A 19,545-nucleotide genomic window follows, 5' to 3' on the forward strand; every position below is an offset into this window, starting at 1 on the left:
GAGAACTGGCCAGATCAAGGAGGAGAGGTCCAGCATCTGCGGGTGACACCTGGGACGCCCAGCAGACCAGCCACGGGGGACCCGGGACAGAGGCCTAGCCTCCAGACGCACAGGGACACGCTGGCCTAGAGGGGCTGGGCGTGGTCTGTAATCCTAGCAGGTGGGAGGCTGAGGCAGGGAGCTTCTGATTGCAAGGGCAGCCAGAGTTGAACCAAGTCTGGTGAACGTGGCTCGGGGCAGAGCCCTTACCTAGCACAGATGAGGTACTGGTTCTATGCCGAGAGCAGGGAAGGTAACCAGCGTGCTGTGGTCTTAGCAACGCAGTATTACCTTTGACTTCACTTGGGAAGCTTTAACCAAAGCCGTGACACTCGTGTGTCACACACACACAGTTGAGTAAGTTACTCAAGACTCCAGACTTAGGAGTCAGAGCGATCTGGGTTCAAACCATGACTCTCCCCTTAACCTTGTGTGTGACTTGGCATTTCCTTATCCTTTCCAAGGAGATCATAGTCCCTCCATCACTGAACTCCCACTGAATCCATGATCACGTAGGTACACGAGATGCCCAGTGTCCCTCTATACCAGTCATGAATAAATGACAGTTATTTCTTAAAATGTGTACCTGCAGGAAGATGCCAGGAGAAGCTGCCTGTTATCTAAAGATGTTATGTTTTCAACATAAAAGCCCAGGTGACACACCAAATCCCTACAGAATTGAGACATCCTATGCGAAAGAAATCCTCATTTAAACAAAGAATGGAAAGCGGATCTCATCTGCAGAAAGCAGTGGGGAACACGGGCTCTCTAGTCAGGGATGTAATGGGAACACGGAGGCGTGATGTGCACCACGCTTCCAGACGGAGCACCTTGGCTATCAACTTGTCTCTTCCCCAAATGACTTTGAAAACCCAATCTACATCTCTTTTCCTTTTTGAGGAAAAAAAAATCTGATTTCAGAATCATTCAAAACTGATTCTGATATCAGTGGGAAGAGCGCACGGGTCAGAACAGCCATGAAAAGATTCCAAAACGGAAGAGGATGCGTCAGGCGAGGAGATGAATTACTCAAGGAACCACAGAACCTAAGACACACTTCTCCGATCACGTCCTGAGAGGTGTTAGACAGGTTGATTAAGATGGAAATCCAGCTCTAAGCTGCAATCTCTGCGTGGATCCTGGTATAATGCTAAGACAGGAAGGAAGATGGCCAGCCTCTCTCTCCGGGGTCCAGGGGAGGCAGGGTGGAGCTAATGAACGCTGTCTTCAGCGGTGTGAGTGGTGCTCATCGAATGCATCCAACATGAAAAATTCAAACCGTGAAAGGACAAAATGGAAACAGGTCAAGTTTGTATCCAGCCTTAGCATAGGGGAGAGATTTTTACACACATATCAAAGCAGCAACTTTGAAAGAGTGAATGCATAAAACCCTTAAAGTCTATGTGTATCACAAAAAGGCATTAGCTAGCCGTGGTGGTGCAAGCCTGTAATCCCAGCACTCTGGAGGCTGAGGTTGAGGATCAGAATTCAAAATGAGCTGGAGCTAGGGAGCTAGAACTTCTGTCAAAAACAAAACGAACCACCACCATCAATAACAAGAAAAACCTGTTAAAGGCAAATGGCACTTTGAAAATGGTAGAAAAACTGATTTATATCTTTATTATCGAAAAGAATTGCCCTGAAAACAATGCCCTAAACATGAGATCGCAGGGGATATGGAAAATCTCCAGAAGAATTATAACTAGCAGGCACACTGGGGTGGGTGTGTACACATGGGCACATGCACGTGCGCGCACACAATCCAATCTCCAGAGTAAGTAGTCCAAAAGTAAAAAGCTGAACTTTGAGCTGGGCACCTGTGCACGTCTATAATCCTGACCGCCCAAGAGGCTGAGATCCGAGGACTGGAGATTAAAGCCAGTCCAGTTATAAAATTCTAGAAGAATCTTTCTAATTAACTGACAAAAAGCTGAAAGAGGAGGTGTGGCCTCAAATGGTGGAGGACCAGCCTTGAGGGAAAAGAACAAGGGAGGGCACAAGGCCCCAAGTCTGAGCTTCAGTATCGGCACAAAGAAAAAACAACTCCACCTTCGACAGAGTAAAATAACCTGTGTCTTAAGATCCATTGGTTCTCCTTTGCTTTGGTACGTAAGAGCCGTGGTTCCTATCTGGTCTGTTGCTTTATACCTTAAGAGTCTATTTCGCTTAGCATCTAAGCAGGGCTTTGTGATTGACCCTGTGCTGAATTCAGACTGCGTTAGCCACGAAGAGGTAAGCAGACCTGCACATGACATGATTTCTTCTCTGAGTGTGGATGGAATGGCCAGGGCTCGAGCAGACGCCACTGGCCAGGGAATGAGCCTGTCAGAGCAACAACGTGGAAAAAACGAGATCCCGATGAGATCGAGGTTGTCATGGATGGGCCCCCGGCCTCCTGCCACGTGACCTGGTTTATATGAACGTAATGATCGGCACCCTTTTCTCTTTTGTTTAAACCATTATTATTTGGGACCTGGAGTGTCAATTAGATTCCAGTAAATGAAATCTCACTTTCTTAACCCCCAGAGTAGGGAGATTCTTAGAGTGGTAGCGTGGAGAGTTGGGGTAGGCCCTGTGTGTGTGCGTGTGGTATATTTCTCCTGAAAAAGTCCCGCTATGTATAACAAAGGTTTTATAATACGTATACCTTTTCACCCAGAAATTCTCCTGCTGGGGATGTATCCCGGGAAAATGATTAATATGCCTACAAAATTAATACACAGTGATGCTCATAAGAGCAGTGTTTATAATCATGAAAAATTAAAGAGAAGTTAAGTGCTCAGTAATAGAGGACTTATTATAAAAATTACAGTCACTTATATAATCAAACACCATCATGACATTAAAAATAAAGTTTGAAAGGAGTCATTGATGATAGGGGGATATTAAGTACTATTAAGCTAATGGTAAAGATGGGAAAGTAATAGGTGATTATATTCAGTTTGGAAAGTTGGGTAATTTAAAAATATTCTTTATATTTTGCGGTATTGTTGGCACATTCTACAATATGCATGTGCAAATCCTATTTTTAACCCTAGTTCAAACCTTGCCTGTCTGCTGCCCCGATTCCTACACCTGCCCAGCCGCCAGCTGGCAAATCCTCCCATGCTCGCTCGCAACAGGGTGATGGACTCCACCATGTCCCACTGGCTTACTGTCTCTCTCCTCCTGGGTGAGCTGTGGAGAGGAATGGCACACAGCTGCTCCCACTTACTTCTAGAAACTTCCAGCCTCCCATGGCATTATGGGCCGACTCTTGAGTGCCAAGCCATCATCTCTATTTCTAAAGGGAGTGTTCTCACGTCAGTTAGAGCAGACGATAGCAACTCCAACTACCAAAGGCCTAAGGACAGGCCTGAGCTGGCGGCGTAAGAAGGAAGGAGTCCGTGCTTCTCCGGGGTTGCCCCGTAACTGTTTCTTTGGTTCATCCTGACAGTGAGGGCCCTACCTGGGCATCTGCTGGTCTTGCTGAGAGCTCCCCGCGGTTCACACGGAAGGGGCCCTGGAGTTACATTCTGGACGAGGACAAGGACTTAAGGTGCGGACATGTCGCTCAGAGCTTTCTGCCTCCTTCCTCGCTCTGCTCAGACTGGAGACATCTGGGTGGTTCTGTTCTGATCTTGGCTGCAGTCCTAATGGATCTGTGTAGCTATCACTGTACATGCAGCCAACTCCGAGTTCTTCTTTGATCCAGTTGCCAATTTAAGCTTTCAAGCTTTTTTTGGGGGGGGGTCCTGACATTTAGAAGAATGGGTCCCTAAAAAATTAAATGTTTCTTTATATGTGTAATTCCTGCCTGTATTAGCACGGAGTCCTAAGTGACAGAAGTTGAATGGGTGCAGACAGGTTAATAGGAGCTGCTTCTAAACTGCAGGTCTGCAAGCCCGAGGCCCGTACCCTGTACACAACAGACACGAAAGGAGGAGGTGCTTTCCAGAATGTAGAGGTACGCCTCCATTTCTCCAGGAGCCCCTGTAGCGGGATTCTTTAAGACTTCCATGAAGACCTGACTACTGGGAGGATTCCCCCCCTCGCCTCCCACTCAACTCCCCCCCCACTCCACTCATGAGAAGTGATGGAGTCAGACAGCCTTCTGTCAACCCGCAGCAGTGTCTTTTCCTCTCAGAATCTAGCCCCCAGGTGGAAAACACCATTTGAGAAAAGAACATCGCTGCAGACGAGTTTTCTACTGTGGCCAATCACTCAGCTGGAGGGAGGCCGTGATTTCCTCCTTGGCACGCCCGGCTGGAGACGCCGCTTCCTTCTCTCCCCGGCCTGCGTGGGGCCCCTGCGCCCTCCTCCCGCACGCGTGCCAGCCTTCCTGAGGTTGGGCGCCTAAGGGAAGAGAGGAAGGCCCTGTCCTTAGAGCCTCCTCCTCCCCAGCCCCGCTCCAGAGAGGCTCTGAAGAATGTCGCTGGTGACAGAGAGACCGAATGCCTGCAGACACCACCCCGCTTCCCGCAGCTTCCAGAAGGGACTGCGGGCCCGCAGACATGGAAAGGGGGTTTCACGATCGACTCCCCCTCCTCTTTCTCTCTACCCCCAAAGCTCAGCTGTCACTTCTGAACTTTCCCTTCTTCTACCCCTCCTCCTCGTCCCGCCTCAGCCGGGCCCCATCCTATGTCAGCTGAGAACTGTCAGCTCCAAGGAGAAGCGGAGTCCTCCCTTGATCAAATTTGTCCAGGCAAAACATGATTAATTTAAGTGCTTCACTTCACATGCCCGTGACCCTGGGGAATCATCAAAGCCCTCACTGCCTGTAACATGTCCTTAACCTTCCGGGAAACACCGATCCGATCCATGTTAAGCAGCGGGACGTTCCTGGCTAATGGGTGGGGGGAGGGAGATGCCTCTCCCGTAGGATTCCATCGTAAGATGGAAAGATGGGAACGTTCCGCTCACGTGATAACCATTCATAGGATGTATCTGCTTTGCTTCTGGCTTACGTGGAACTCCTGCCATCAGCCATAGACTAGAAGTGGTATTTTTTTGGCAAAACAAAAAGGCCTGTCTCGTGAAATCCCCGCATGGGACCCGTGGGGAGAGCGTTCATGAAATGCTGCTAGTCTAAGGGCCAGACCCACTGATGGAGTTTTCAAGGTTGTGGTATTTCTTAGATGATTTCCAGGAGGCTTTGTAGGACCTGGTGCAGTCCAGGGACATGAAGAGCAAACCAAAATGTAAACAAAACTAAAAGCAAACTGTTGCCCCAAGGTCCAGTGGAGCAAGAAGCCAGCATGTGGTGCTGAAGGAAATGATGCGGAAATGCCATAGTGGTTGTCTTGGAATGTTGTTGGGGGCGGTCTCTCTTTTCTAATACGATTTAATGGCGGCTGTTCTTGTTTTGCTGAACTGCCTCTCACCACTAATTTAGCAGCCCAAGCCTCTGCGAATGTCTTGAGACATTTTTAAAAGGCGGCGTTGTTCTACCTGACCTTTCGGATTTCAGGAATGAGGCTTCTGCAAGCCTCTTTATGTCTCACGGCAGTGTGCTTACCGCAGGATTTGTTTCTTCAGCAAATAATGGCATAAATAGATGGTACAGCCAAAGCCAGCCCCGGAATGTGTCATGTGAGGGAAAGTCTCATTTAGTCAAGGGCAAAGGCCACCGTTAAGAACAAGGGCTCTTCATTCAGAGAGTCTAAGCGCCCCTCAGAAAAGGGGCCTGTTACCTCCTGTGGCCGGTGGGGGCGCACCAGCGGACATCAACGGATGGCTTTCTTGGCCCAGTTCCCTAGTCTCAGAACACAACAGCAAATCAAAGCAATACAACGTAGGACTAGAATAATAGAAGCTACTGAAACTTCCTAAGCAGGCCCTCAAGAAATTTCAAGGCATTTCTGGAAATTTCTGGATTTAGTAGTCACTTAATGCCACAGGGCTTTTGATTTTCTGACGAGGCTACGTGGAGGCTGATGTGCACTAGTTCACCTCCTTCCTATAATTATATGGATAACGCCCTCAAGTGCAACGAGGTCCGGTGTTTACAAGTGAGTCGTCTTTACGGATGACGTGGGATCACGCTGCGTCTCCACATCCTGAGCTGAACCTCCAAAGAGCCTTCACAACCCGTCTCCCCGACGTTACCACGACAACGGTGCCTAAGCCTTGAGGTCTACTTCTGTCTCTCTCCCCTCGCCCCTCCCCTTTCACCAATAGCTTCTCATGCACATGTGCACACGCACACGCATTCACACACGGACATACACAGCATTTGCCAAAGGAGGCCAATCACAGCTGACAGAGCCCGGTGCCACAATAGACAATTTAGACTTCTGTCTTGGGTCTCATGAAGGACGGCTCGGAAGTGGAGACGGTGCTTTCTCGCGCGTGGAAACTCCCCCCGAAGCCCGGCCTCTCCTGACCCCTCGGCCCTGGAGGAGGGCCGGCGCCCTGGGGAAAGAAGTCTCTTTGATCTATGGCTTGGCTCTGTGCTGTCCTCCAAGCAGAATACATTAATGAGGACATGCTTGGAGGAAGAAGGCGCCGCGGTTGTGATATCTCTCCGCAGTCTCTGTTTTGATATTTGGCCATGAGAAGTTCAAAGGATTTGAGAGATTAGAGTTCAAGAAAACCCAAGATACACCCGAGGGCAGGCCCTGGTCTCAGATGCTAAAAGAACCTGCTCCTCCTCCACCCCGGCAAATTCCACCTCTAAAAGGACCCAGCGTCTAGCTCAGTCCAACAGAGTTATTCTCAAAGCCTCTTAGCATTGTTTTTAATGTTTCTCTTCAATGATAGATGAAGGAAATTCACTTTAGGATCCCTAAACAAATTAGAGAACTTCCTTGCTGAGGTAACACATTTCCCCCCCCATGCAGAACGCCAAGTTGCTCCTGTGAATGTGGGACAAAGCTTGCCTGTGCCGGCCTGCTCTGGGCCACTTGACGCGCTTCAAGTAGTGCCCTGAGGCTTCTACTCACCGTTCTTCTCTGCCCTGGGCTTGGGAGGCTCAGGCTCCGGGAGACACGGACAGGGCCCATCACAGAGGATGCTGAGGCTTTTGCCTATAGAGCAAGCATGGAACTCCAACTTGCACTGCAAGAGAGAGAGAAAGAGAGAACAGGTGGTAAGAATGTAGTCAGACCAGGCACCAGCAGCTCATGCCTGTCACCCCAGCTGCTCAGGAGGCTGAGATCTGAAGATCGAGGTTTGAAACCAGCCAGGCAGCAAAATTTGCAACACTCTTACCTCCAGTTAACCACCAAAAAACATGACATGGAGCTGTGACTCGAGTGACAGAGCACTATCCTTGAGCAAAAAAGCTCATGGACAGCACCTAGGCCCAGGAGTTCAGACGTGGACGCACACATGGAAATAAGAACGCAGTCACTACAGACCCCCATTCAGCCTCCTAGGAAACAGCCAGAGCCGTTGATCTAGAGAAGGTGGAGAAGGCAGGGACATCTCTGTGGAAGGTCTAAGGCCCAGCGTGCTAAATAAGGACTGGCCTTTCATGTTTTTCCAGCTGAGCAGGCTAACTTCCAAAACACAGTGGAAGCGCTGGAAGGCTTATTTTAATGACAAGTGTGCTCAACTATCACTACTTATAAAGGAAGACTGTTTGATATTTCCTAAGTGGACTGTGAGGCACCCTTCCACCTCTGTGGATGCCCCTCCCCTCCCCGCCTCCCCACACGGAGGCCGCTCTGCCTGGAGGGCAAGTCCGACACGCTACACCTTCCCCTCGGGAACAAGGCAGAGTGGATGCTTTTGTTCCCACTCTCCAAAGGGTACCTGACTTTAGCTCCCTGGAGCAGGGCCCTGGCTGTGGAACCAGCCTGTGACTCAGTGGCAATGTCTAATTTGAGGACACAGAATTACAAGTCTCTAAGCTGCAGTCTGTCACCTTTTATCAGCAATAGCTATATTTTGGTTACTTTCTTCTGATTCTTTTAAGCCTCTATAAACTGAGAACCTAAGCAGGAGAGAGCAATGGGAGAGGCCACGCCAGTTACCAGCATGTTTTAAATTCCTACATCACAGAGGACGAAACTGAGAGCTAGAAGGGTTCAGTAAACTCATGACCACCACGGCTTTCATCTGCATGCATCTCTGACTCTGAAGTCTGGGTCCCGGGACCCTCCAGGGCCGGTCGGTGGGGTTTCAGGACACAGGCATCCCACAGTGCACTAGGTGGGCTCATTCTGCATCTCCGCTCTTCCCTTGAAGGTGAGCTGTCTGGGATTTTCCTCCCCTTCTGTCTGCACAGTTGTTATGATCGAGGCCTGCCTAATCAGCCTTCTGAGAAAGCCCATGGCCTATGCACCTGGCGAGCGTTCAAAGGTGGCAGTGATACCAAAATGCACAGAGCGCTTGCTGGATGGCAGCTCGTATCGGGTGCCTTGGGGAACTTTTAAAAGGATGCAGAGAGAAGATACAAGTCCTGGCCCTTGGAAAACACACATGCATACCTTTGAGAGGAAAAACAAAAAGCCACCAGAATCTGCAGAGCCACATAGGTAAGTGCAGGTGGACACTGGATTGCGAACCGGCAGAGGGGCTCTGTGGTCTGTGCTGATGACAAATCCAGGAGCAGAGTGCTTTAAACCCGGTCCTAAGGGCACTGGGGTCACCCTGTGTAACCCCAGCAGTCACCCATCTAGGGGGAGGAAGAGGGCTGAGTTCTCTTGATGCAGGGGAAGAGGGGCGCGAGGATGGAAGGAGGAGGGGTGGGGGACGGGACTCTCCTGGAGAGTCTCAGTGCAGGTCCAGTGTGGTCAGGGAGTTATCGCAGCTGTATGAGAAGGCAACCGACTTCACGATGAAGCACAAAGAGCCACTGGACGCGACGCTGAGGTTAGGCAGGACGTGAGTACGTGGAGACAGAACACAAAACTCCCGTGGGTGTAGGCAGGGCCGCCAGACAGCACAGATGGACTGGAGGGGAAGTCGGGAAGGAAGCGGGAAGCAGCAGGAGAGTCACCAGCGAGTTCTTCACGTGGCTGAGCACAGCTGGCTTCTCCCTTTCCTGCCTCTTCCCCCTCCTTCATCCTCTTGGTCTTCCTTCTCTTCTTCCTCCTCCTCTCCATCTCCACTCCTCCTTTCTCTCCCCCTCCTCCTTCTCCTGGGTCTTTACACTCCTCTTCCCTCTCTTCCTCCTCTGACGTATCCTCCGGCCGAGGCCGACCCTTCCCCTTCCCCTTCCTCCTGCTCCTTTTCCTCTTCCTCTTTCTCCTCTTATCTTTTCTTCCCCTCTGTCTTCCTCCCTCCTCCTCCCTCTTCTTCATCCTCCTCTCCAATCTCCTTCCTGCTTGCTAATTAGCTGTTCTACAAAGCAAGTACCAGGTCTGCCCGGGTGATACAATAATACTGTCTCAACAACAAAAGCATGAGAGGAGGGAAAGGCAAGCATCCTCTCATCCCAGGGCCCCGACGCTGCCTCCTGACCCGAGACCCATGACAGCTCACAGGCCCTCCGGAAGGGGGCTCGGGGCACACACCTGCATGATGCGGACAGAATTCTCCTTCTAGGAGCGCACAGACCCCTAGCTAGAGTGAGCTTGCCAGTGTTTCCCCATACTGACTTCACGCACACCCGCTAGACAGCACTGGCTCTCTGTCTGGTGAACTCACAGCCCTCACTGCAGTGAGCTCATAAAACTCTAGCAATAGTGAGATCGCAGAAATCTCCCTATACTGACGCCACAACCTTACCCATAGTGACCGCAGAAAACTTCCCTACAATGCAGAAGCTACGCTTACCGTGGGGTGACTGAAGTCCTTCACTGTGAGCTAGCAGAACTGTACCAACAGTGAGCTCCTGAGATCACAGGAAACGCGCAGTAATGAGCTCAAACAACACTCACTTGGCGAGCTCAAAGAACCCAAATGGACAATGAACACAGAGAACTCGCTCCATACTCAGATCATAGAACAGCCCATACAGAGTTCAATGGTAACTTCACACAATACCTTCGCTGAAATTAAATAAACTCAAGAGTGAGCACACGCTACAGCCACGAACGAGAGTGAGTCACAGACCTGCGCCTGGAGTGAGCTCACAGCCCCACCTGGAGGGACCTCCTATAACCCCAACTAGACTGATCCAATAAACACCTGAAAGAACAGACAGACTCAGAGAACCCCACAAAGTTACCTAACAGAACCTACCCTGGACTGAGCTCACAAAACCCAACCCAGAGTTACCTAACAGAACCACATCCAGAATGAGCTCACGGAACCCCACATGGATCTCACAGAACTTCCCCTGGCATGGTTATGTAGCAAGTCCAATGTCTTGAGTTCAACTTCTATTACTCCAAAAATAACAAACTGCGTCCCCAAATCTTTACCTGGCAGTAGCTTAGAATGGGGCCTCTTTTGACCACAGGGAGTTTGGAGAAGGAATCAGATTTGGGGAAGCGCATGGGGATGGGGTATTTATTCCTGGTGTTCTGACAGGGAGGCGGCTTTGACTGTGGAGACAGATGACCAGAGAGGAAAGGAGAATGAAGAGACACACAGCGGGGCCATCTATCCGCCGGCTCGAGGCGAGGAGCCGGGCACCAAACAAGCTGCTTCCCAAGATGGCTCAGGTCTACAAGAAAGAAAAAGCAAGAAGTCCTAACATACAACACACCGATGCGGGGATCGTGGGCTCTGAGGATGAACTCGGCCAAGTCATAATCTTCACATTACTGTCATGATGCAGCAGTGAAGTATTACCGCTAGCCCTGCGAAGGAGGTGATTTGAGACGATGGGAAATAACAAACTTTTGAATATGGACCAGTCCCACCGCCACGCAACATCAGCTATGAATGCACACCCTGATGCATCTATAACCGGGGCCTTCCCCATCATCACAAAAATGGAGAAAGAGGAGAGCGAGCCAGGCTCAGAGAGAGAAGGTGCAGAAGTAGTCTGCATGGCGACCTACTTAAAAGGCACGTGGCAGCAGGCCTCCCCGCCCACCCTTGCTTCTCTTTTGCGTGGCAGGCCGGGTACATCCCAAGGAGCCGGGGTTTCCTGGCAAGTGGCCAGCCAGCCCTCCTCGCTGATGATTTGGAAAGCCAAGCGAATGGCTTCTCTCGGGTTCTGGGCCCACGCAGATCGCAACCCCCAGGCCACCCTCGCTGCGGCTCCACGCCTTCCATTTCAATTGCTTTCCCTACTGTATTTCATCAACCTATCGTCTATTTTGAAGCCAGACTGTTGGTGCTTCACAGTTGACAATTTTGTTCACAGTTGATGAATTCTGATTTGTTTTTATTCACCCAAAATCATGTTGTCGCAGTAGGGGGAGGGGAGGGATCTGAGTGAGACGTACTGGTGGCCCACCGCGAGAGTCCACGCGTCTCTCCGCCCCGCTGGGCCGCTGCAGCTCAGAACCTTCAACCTCAGGGCCTTTGTACTTCCCTCTGTCTGTCCCTTCCCCTACCCCACACAGTGGCTTTCTTTCTTTTTTTCTACTACACTCAGATCTTGTCATGCCAGGAAATTTCCTGGCGCACATCAACTCCTCCCCATTTTTTCTGTCTCTTTCTCTCCTTCGCTGTCTCTGTGGCCCTCGTGAGCGTCTGCCATGCAATTTTCATGGAAACGGGCCTTTGTTCCATTGGTTCAGGGCCGGGAACAGCATGGGGCCCGTGCCAAGAGCCTCACGAATGCTTGCTAAGTGTCAGAAGAAACATGCTCATGTGTGTATGTTCATTAAGGCTCTGCCAAGGCCAGAGGCCTCTCTCTGCCCGACCACAGCCACTCCAGCCCCAGCAGACAGACGCTAGCTGTCACCAGCAGACATCTCGGTGGACTAATGACTGGCTGTGTTTGACCCAGGGCTCAGTCTGTGTGCTCACTGCCGTGTTTGCTCAACTTTCTCTCCTCCTCTCTCCCTCTTCCTCCCTCTCTCCCCCTCTTCTCCTTATTCTCTCCCCCCCGTATCTCTTTCTCACTTTCTCCTCTCCTTCCCTCCCTCCCTCTCTGCATCTCTCTCTCTCTCACACACACACATTTTTGACTTGCAGAACATTAAACTCGAAAACCAAGTTGCTAAATCTAAGAACAAGGAAAAAGCAGTTCTTCACAAAAAGATGCCAGCTAAATTTAGAATGGAAGGTTGTAATTAGTAAATCACCAATTTGCAACACACTGTCCTGATTTAAGTAGAGATCACTCAATGTAAAAAAAAAAAATGGGTACCAGTAAATGAGGAACCGGCATTCACTATCTCAAAATGCTACTCTGAAGACTACACCATTATTATAAAAAGGAAAATGCCTACTTCCAACAAGATCTATGGCATCTATCCCTTAAGAAAAGGATCAAGGAATCAAGTCAGTATCACACTGGCGGGACAAGGAACAAGCACTTCTAGATGTGCTAAAAAGAAGAGACGTGAATACAATGGTGAAATTCTGATCCAAGGTGCTGAGCCTCAACTTATTTATTAAGAAACAGACTCCAGATTGGGGACAACTGCCTGAGCTCTAAACAGAAAACTACTGACACCAAATAAAAATAAAAAGCCCTGGAGTGTGTAGATCATTGTTTCGTATTCAAAGGAAGAGAAGAAGCAAATGCAGTGCGCGAGCTTGGCTAGTTCTTGAATAACAATAATTACTCAAAGCTATAAAAGACATTTGGGGAGAAATCGTTGTGATTTTAATGAGATCTCTGATATAATAGAATTGCTGTTCTCCTGGGTGGGATAATCCACACCTACCACCTTGGCTTTTATGAGGGGTTTAGGTATCGCAGTGTCTGTAAATTACCCCTAAATGGCTCATTGTAAAGTATGCACGTATACACAGACAGGGTAAAATGTTACCTGTCAGATCTTGCGATGAGTGTACCGGGCTCATTACATTATTCCTCAGGCTTGGCAGGTGTCCAGCGATGTTATTTTAATAACCGAGGGGAAGGGGTCTCTAATGTGGCTGGCCTTGAAGCCAGATCCTCCGACCTCAGTTTCCAATAAGCCTGAGAGGCAGGCATGCACTGCAGCATGCAGCTACCAGCCGAGAAAGGGTTATCTTGTGTATGTCTGGGCTGGTCTGGAACCTCCAATCTCGGCTTTCCAAGGAGCTAGAATTACAAGTGTGAGCCGGCACTGCCCGGCACGGAGTTCTAAATTTCTATGGGCTGTTCCATCCAGCTGGAATTTTGGGAGACTATACAGATGGGGAAAGTCTTGAGAATCCGCCTGCCGCTTTCCTATCAGTACCCGGATCTGTACACAGACCAGCAAGTGCTCAACGAACACGTGCTGAGAAAACGAAGGGAAATAGTGGCCTGTGTGCCAAGCGGACTGGCAGACCAGCACCTCAACCTCCATTCCAGCAGAATGAGTGATGTGACATACTCCTACCACACCCCTCTGGTCCCCTCGCCCTGACCGCCTTTATAAAAAACCAGTTAATGATATTTTTGTGCATGCACAGTGCATTGGCCCTTCCCCCTTGAGGGAAGCAGCACCTTTTCTCGAGCCCGGCACACAGGTACGAACGTGCCTTGCGTTTGTCTGTCTACGGGAAATATGGATCCCTGAGTGAGGGCAGGCATCTCGAAAGGGCAAGCTAAGGAAGCACACTGCCTGCCTCGCAGCCAGGGAAGAGCACACATTTATTTTAATCCAAGCCCCTCCATTTCTCCCTAGTGCAGCAAAGCAAGGCGTGATTGATTCACTGGCCTCTGCAGGGCACCGACGTCGGTAAAGTCTCTCCCTCTTCTTAGCAAGGCTGAATGACCAGGCCGAGAAAGAGAGGTGAGGGGAAGGAAGTGACGTCAGAGCCGGGGAAGGAAGTGATGTCAGAGCCGGGAAGGAAGTGACGTCAGAGCCGGGGGAGGAAGTGACGTCAGAGCCAGGGGAGGAAGTGACGTCAGAGCCAGTGGAGGAAGTGACGTCAGAGCCAGGGGAGGAAGTGACGTCAGAGCCGGGGGAGGAAGTGACGTCAGAGCCGGGGGAGGAAGTGATGTCAGAGCCGGGGAAGGAAGTGACGTCAGAGCCGGGGGAGGAAGTGATGTCAGAGCCGGGGAGGAAGTGACGTCAGAGCTGGGGAGGAAGTGACGTCAGAGCTGGGAAGGAAGTGACGTCAGAGCTGGGAAGGAAGTGACGTCAGAGCTGGGAAGGAAGTGACGTCAGAGCTGGGGGAGGAAGTGACGTCAGAGCCGGGGAGGAAGTGATGTCAGAGCCGGGGAGGAAGTGACGTCAGAGCCGGGGAAAGGGAAGTGACGTCAGAGCTGGGGGAGGAAGTGATGTCAGAGCCGGGGAAAGGGAAGTGATGTCAGAGCCGGGGAAAGGGAAGTGATGTCAGAGCCGGGGAAAGGGAAGCGATGTCAGAGCTGGGGGAGGAAGTGACGTCAGAGCTGGGGAAGGAAGTGACGTCAGAGCTGGGGGAGGAAGTGACGTCAGAGCTGGGAAGGAAGTGACGTCAGAGCTGGGGAGGAAGTGACGTCAGAGCTGGGAAGGAAGTGACGTCAGAGCTGGGGAGGAAGTGACGTCAGCTGGGAAGGAAGTGACGTCAGCTGGGAAGGAAGTGACGTCAGAGCTGGGAAGGAAGTGACGTCAGAGCCGGGGAAAGGGAGAACAGGGGGCCCTTGTGGAGGAAGCCACCGCTGTAGCGCAGGGGGAGGACAGCGCCTGGTCCTGGGTGTCCCCCTGCCCCACCCCGTATTCTACTGTGCTAAACGAAGCTGCACACGTGACTTCCACGAGCAGCAGACACACTGCACACTGTGCTCCTTGGGCTGTGGTTAGCAAAGGTAACTTAGAAGGCGCTGATTGGCCCACAGACCTGCCTCGGATGCGGTGGGTGCAGAGGCCGTTGGCAGGGGACCTCAGCCTCCCCTGATGGAGGCCCAGCAGGTGTTCAGGTGAACGGATACACCGTTCCTGAACCATCCTTGGGTCTGAGCACTCCTTGAGGAAGTTGTACTTGCTCCTCAGCCCCGGCGCATGAGCAAGTCCGAGTGGGCGAGAGGGGCTGGTGGAAATTAATTACGGATCTTCCCAGAAGCCCTAGAAGGTTAGGGACTTTCACTTCCATTCTGCAGATGAGAAGGAAAAGGGTAAGAGATGAAGGAACATGAGTGAGACTAGGAGGGGGAGAGAGTAAGGCTGGGGCTGGTGGCTCACATCTGTAAGCCCAGCTACTTGGAAGGAACAGATCGGGAGGACCACAGTTGAAGGTTCTAGGTCAGACTAGGCAAAAGCCGATTGAGGCTCCATCTCAACAAACACATCAGGGCACCGTCTATCCCAGCTACACCAAGAAGCACACGTAGGGGGACCTCAGCCCACGACCAGCCCAGCAAAAACAAAACCAAGTAAAAGAACACAAACAAGGGCAATACAGTGTCTGCCTAGGGAGCATAGGGCTCAGAAGTCAAAACCCTAGCAGCACCAAAAGCAAAAACCTACATTATTTTTTTTAAAGGAGGGAAAAGAAAGAAGCCACAGAGAAGGCAAGGCAAGAAAGAAACGAAGAAAAGTGAGCAGACAAACAAGGAAGAAAGGCAGCCATGTTTCCAAAGGAAAAAGGCAGGAAGCACCGGGGAGGGACCTTGCGCGTGTTTCTCACCCCGCCCGGGGTGTGTGTGCTCCAAGAAACCGTCCCTGCAGCTACGCAGGCCCTCTGCGCCCGCCTCCCCGCTGTGCCGGCGTCCTTGCGGGGACCCGGCCCTCTGCGCCCCGTCTTGTAGCTGTCTCTGCTCCGCAGTCAGGACTCCAGGGAGGTGAGGGGAAGTTGAGGCAGCACCTAATTCGGGCTCATCTCCTCCCAGGTTCCTGCCCCAGCTCGGTGGGCGCCTGGGATGGGAATCTGACACCTAAGCTCCGGGGATCACGGGAGCTCACGAGCCCAGCCTGGCTGCTCCTCCCTGAGTGAAGGTAATCCAGCATCCTGCGGCTGGCTGTGGAGGAGAGGTAGCTCATAAGAGTCTTGGTGCAGCGACCCACCGGACCTCTTTAGTCCCTGCGCCTCACGGCCTGCCAGCCGTCCTAGCTCCATTCTTCCCCGCCTCCTCCACCAGCGTCACACCTGAGTGGTCCTGGCAAAATGCAAATCGGGTTGTGACACCCACCCCAGCTCACCAGCAGGCCTTGTTCTCCATCAGCCTCAGATAAAACTCCCAGCGTTTGCCAGGCACCAGTGGCTCCCGCCTGTCATCCTAGCTACTCAGGAGGCTGAGATCTGAGGATCGCGATGCAAAGCCAGCCCGGGCAGGAACATCCATGAAACTATGATCTCCAATAAACCACCAGAAAACCAGAAGTGGCGCTGTGGTTCGAGCTCGCCTGGAGCTGAAGAGCCCAGGCCCAGAGTTCAAGCCCCATGCCCGACAACACAAAACACTCAGCTTTTAACCTAACAGAAAAGGCTCTGGTAAGGCATTACGCGCCTCCCCCATCCATCCCTCACCCCTCACCCCTGCGCACTTACAGAGCAGGCCACCCAGCTCTCCTCCATGTGCTGACCCCCCTGCTCCCGATGTCCTGCTTTGTACCCCCGGGACGCGTACCCCCAGCACCTGTGCCCACCCGGGTCCCCAGCACTTCCTCTTGGTGACACCCTCCTGTCTTAAGAACGCCACACAGTCTTGCTCCCAGCACCCAGCAAAAGATGCCAAAAGCCATAGGCACACAGTAAGCAGCGGCCAGGAGGCAGACCCACAGGTGGGTGGACAGCGACCTCATCCCCACGCCTCTGCCGCCGGCTCTGCTGTGGGCTCCAGTGGCGCTGCCCCAAGCCAGTCATCCCCCAGCTCTAGGCCTAGCTCTTCCTGAGCATCTTGGATGGCGTCCTGGGGCACACATTCAGGCAGAGGCCGCTCCTGCCACCCGAGCCCCAGCTGTTCACCAGCCTCAATCAGATCCCAGACCCTCCTTTTCCAGGCAGCTTACCCTCTTCCTGACTTTACTTCCCTTGCAACCGCCATGATTCATAGCCACCGCCCTCATCCCCGCTGGGCCCCTGTGATTGCTCCGCCCCGGCAGAGCTCTCCGGGCAGCACATTTCCTTTCCGGGTCATCCTCAGCCCACATTGCCCCATGCCTACTCCTCTGCCTTCCTGCTTCCCAAGGAGACCGGAGCCGCTGGACCTCAGGGCCCTTGTCCCTGGGGACTTCCACAGTCCGCCCTTCACCTCCCAGGGCCGGCACAGATGGTGTCTAGAGTCTTCACGATGGGCGAGTATGGGTTACTCTAGGGCATCATAACCGATGTCATGTGAAAAGCTTCGCTCACGATGTGACCTTTCACTTTTCATCCCAGATCCTCCAGGAGAAGAACTCACAGCCATGTGACATCTGAGGAACCGAGGCTCACAAGTACTGCTCCTGATGGACGCCAGCTCTAAGGATCAGGGCCAGGATGCACAGCCTGCTCCAACTCTGCGACCTGGGCTCTTCAGAGGTTCAATTTGTGGCCTCAGGTTAGAGGTATGGCTGCCGCCCCCTCTCCTTCTCCTCCTCTTTCTTTCCTTTCCCGCTCCCCTGGCTGTCGTGGCAGCAGGAGCCCTGACTTTAAAGAACGAAGCCACGGGACAGATGGCAGTGCTGGGGAATCCTCTCTGAAATGCGCAGGGCAGCGCATCATGGGGCTTACGCTGTTCTGCACCTGGAATGGAGAGGGGCTAGGCTGCCCAGTGTCTCCCCAGGATCCCTGCTGTGACCCAGGGGCTCCCTACCCCCCCCCCAACCCTGCCCAGGATCCACAGGAGCCCTGCTCTTCCCCACAAATATCTCAAGTGCCTACAGCGGTGGTAGGTACCGTTGAACTATTAGTCAAATGAAAGAATACATGAATGAGTAATAAATGAATACATAAATGAGTGAATTTCTTGGAGAAATGTGGAAACCAACCACAGGTGTTCTGAGTGACCAGAGCGGCCACCGGAAGGCAGGGATGGTTTGATGGCAGCCGTGGTGAGAAGAAGGTCAGCATGCCACCTGTGACTGCAAGGAGACAGACAGTGTCCTTTGTAGTTTCAAACCCATCTTTCTCCAGTGTGGACCTCAGGCCAGGTCCGAGGGCACTTCGTGGGTGGGGCTCAGACGCTGTCTGTTCTGACATCCCGGCCCTCCTCACGCATGCTGCATCTCTCTGTCATGGCTGACACTTGGTGGAGGCCAGGCTCCTGAGCCCAGGCTTCGGAAGCAGTGGCCTGACTTAGAGTCTGCATGTGAAACTCCTCGGGAGGTCAATTACCTGCCGTGCTCTCACGGGTAAGGGAGAAGAAATTCAATGGTTTCCTCAGTTCTTGATAACTTACCCCTCAATGCACACTGGAGAATGAGAAAACAGATGCCAGCATCGTATGCTAAGCATATCTACCAACTCGTGTCCAATGCTAGCATTTCACAAGGTCCAGAAAGGAAAAAAAAGCTATTAAAATCTCACCTTGGGCTGACATCAGATAACCATCACAGCCACTCAGCATCCCTTTATATCTGGGCTCCAGCCTAATTTCTTCCCCACCCGTACTTGATGGAGAAAACAAACTCCCAATGTCTTTGTGAATACAGCCTTTATGTCTGTGAGAGCCAACAGAAATAAAACCAGAGATAAAGGTGACCAAAAATGCCAAAGCAGACTTCTGGCCAAATGCAACAAGATTAAGGTGGTATTTTTAAAATGAAAAGGTAACTTAAACTTTGAATTACTGCCTGATTTTACTGCCTGCCTACAGATGAAAGACCCCGTAGTGCTAAATGAAAAAGCCATATAACTCAAAGACAATTTTCTTTGCTTGACACTCACTCTGTGAAAGATACATTCAAGTAATAAAATGGCCCTTGTATAAGTCCATTCTCTGCCGAGGGGCCTTGGTGTGTGAGACTGGTAAGGGCTAGACAAAGACTTTCATTTCTTCCTTTCTTTCGGTTATACAGTTTTCCCCCAATGGGACTTGATGGAAGATGGACCAGGTGGAGCAGGTGCCCCAGGAGACCAACCCTGGCGATCCTGTAGCCCTAGGACCCAGGTTGTGTGCTAATGGTTTGGAGTGCGTGCCTTGTGACTGGAAATGTCTGAGGTGTGATGCTCACGTGGAGTCCCCTCCCCTGGTATGAGGGCTGTACTTTCTTATGAGACCAGCACTGTGACCGGTGAGCCCCAGATGGGCAGGGTGACCCATCTGACACGGGAAGGCAGACTCCTGGGTATTTCCTGAGGTGTTCAGAGGGGAACAGATCCGCCGGGCCATGGGAGTTGTTGGGATGAATGGGACGAATGCAGAGAGTCTAAGCGGGCGGGTGGATATCGTAAGGGGCTAGCTAGGTCCATCGGGGTAAGCTAAGAGGGGGAAGGTTAGAATAGGGACCCCGCAGTGAGGAGGACAGGCGTTTGGGGACAAGAAGCCACTGGAAGGCCAATGATGGGGGAAGGGGATGGTGAATGTAGAGGAGGATGCGTGACCGGCACACAGGTTACAGAGGGAAGAATCTGGGCACCTCTGAGGGCCAGCTCAGCTTACATCTCCCTCCTGGAGAGGTGGCTGTGGGCTGGACTGGCCATGAAGGCCTCATGGCCTAGACGGGGACCCAGCCCACGGAGGTCTGAGAA

General features: G+C 51.9%; 1 protein-coding gene across 1 annotated transcript in view; it reads right to left on the minus strand.

Annotated features, from left to right (window-relative positions):
* Nucleotides 1–19,545, minus strand: part of LOC138804466 (testican-1-like) — a 346,831-nt gene that overhangs the window by 39,732 nt on the left and 287,554 nt on the right. Inside the window, exon 6 of the mRNA XM_069988735.1 lies at nucleotides 6,963–7,077. Within this exon, the coding sequence (XP_069844836.1) occupies nucleotides 6,963–7,077 (115 nt within the window). The remainder of the gene's footprint in view (nucleotides 1–6,962; nucleotides 7,078–19,545) is intronic.

Source organism: Dipodomys merriami, unplaced genomic scaffold (assembly GCF_024711535.1).
Source record: "Dipodomys merriami isolate MVZ:Mamm:240054 unplaced genomic scaffold, mDipMer1.0.p SCAF_366, whole genome shotgun sequence".
Classification (NCBI taxonomy): domain Eukaryota; kingdom Metazoa; phylum Chordata; class Mammalia; order Rodentia; family Heteromyidae; genus Dipodomys; species Dipodomys merriami.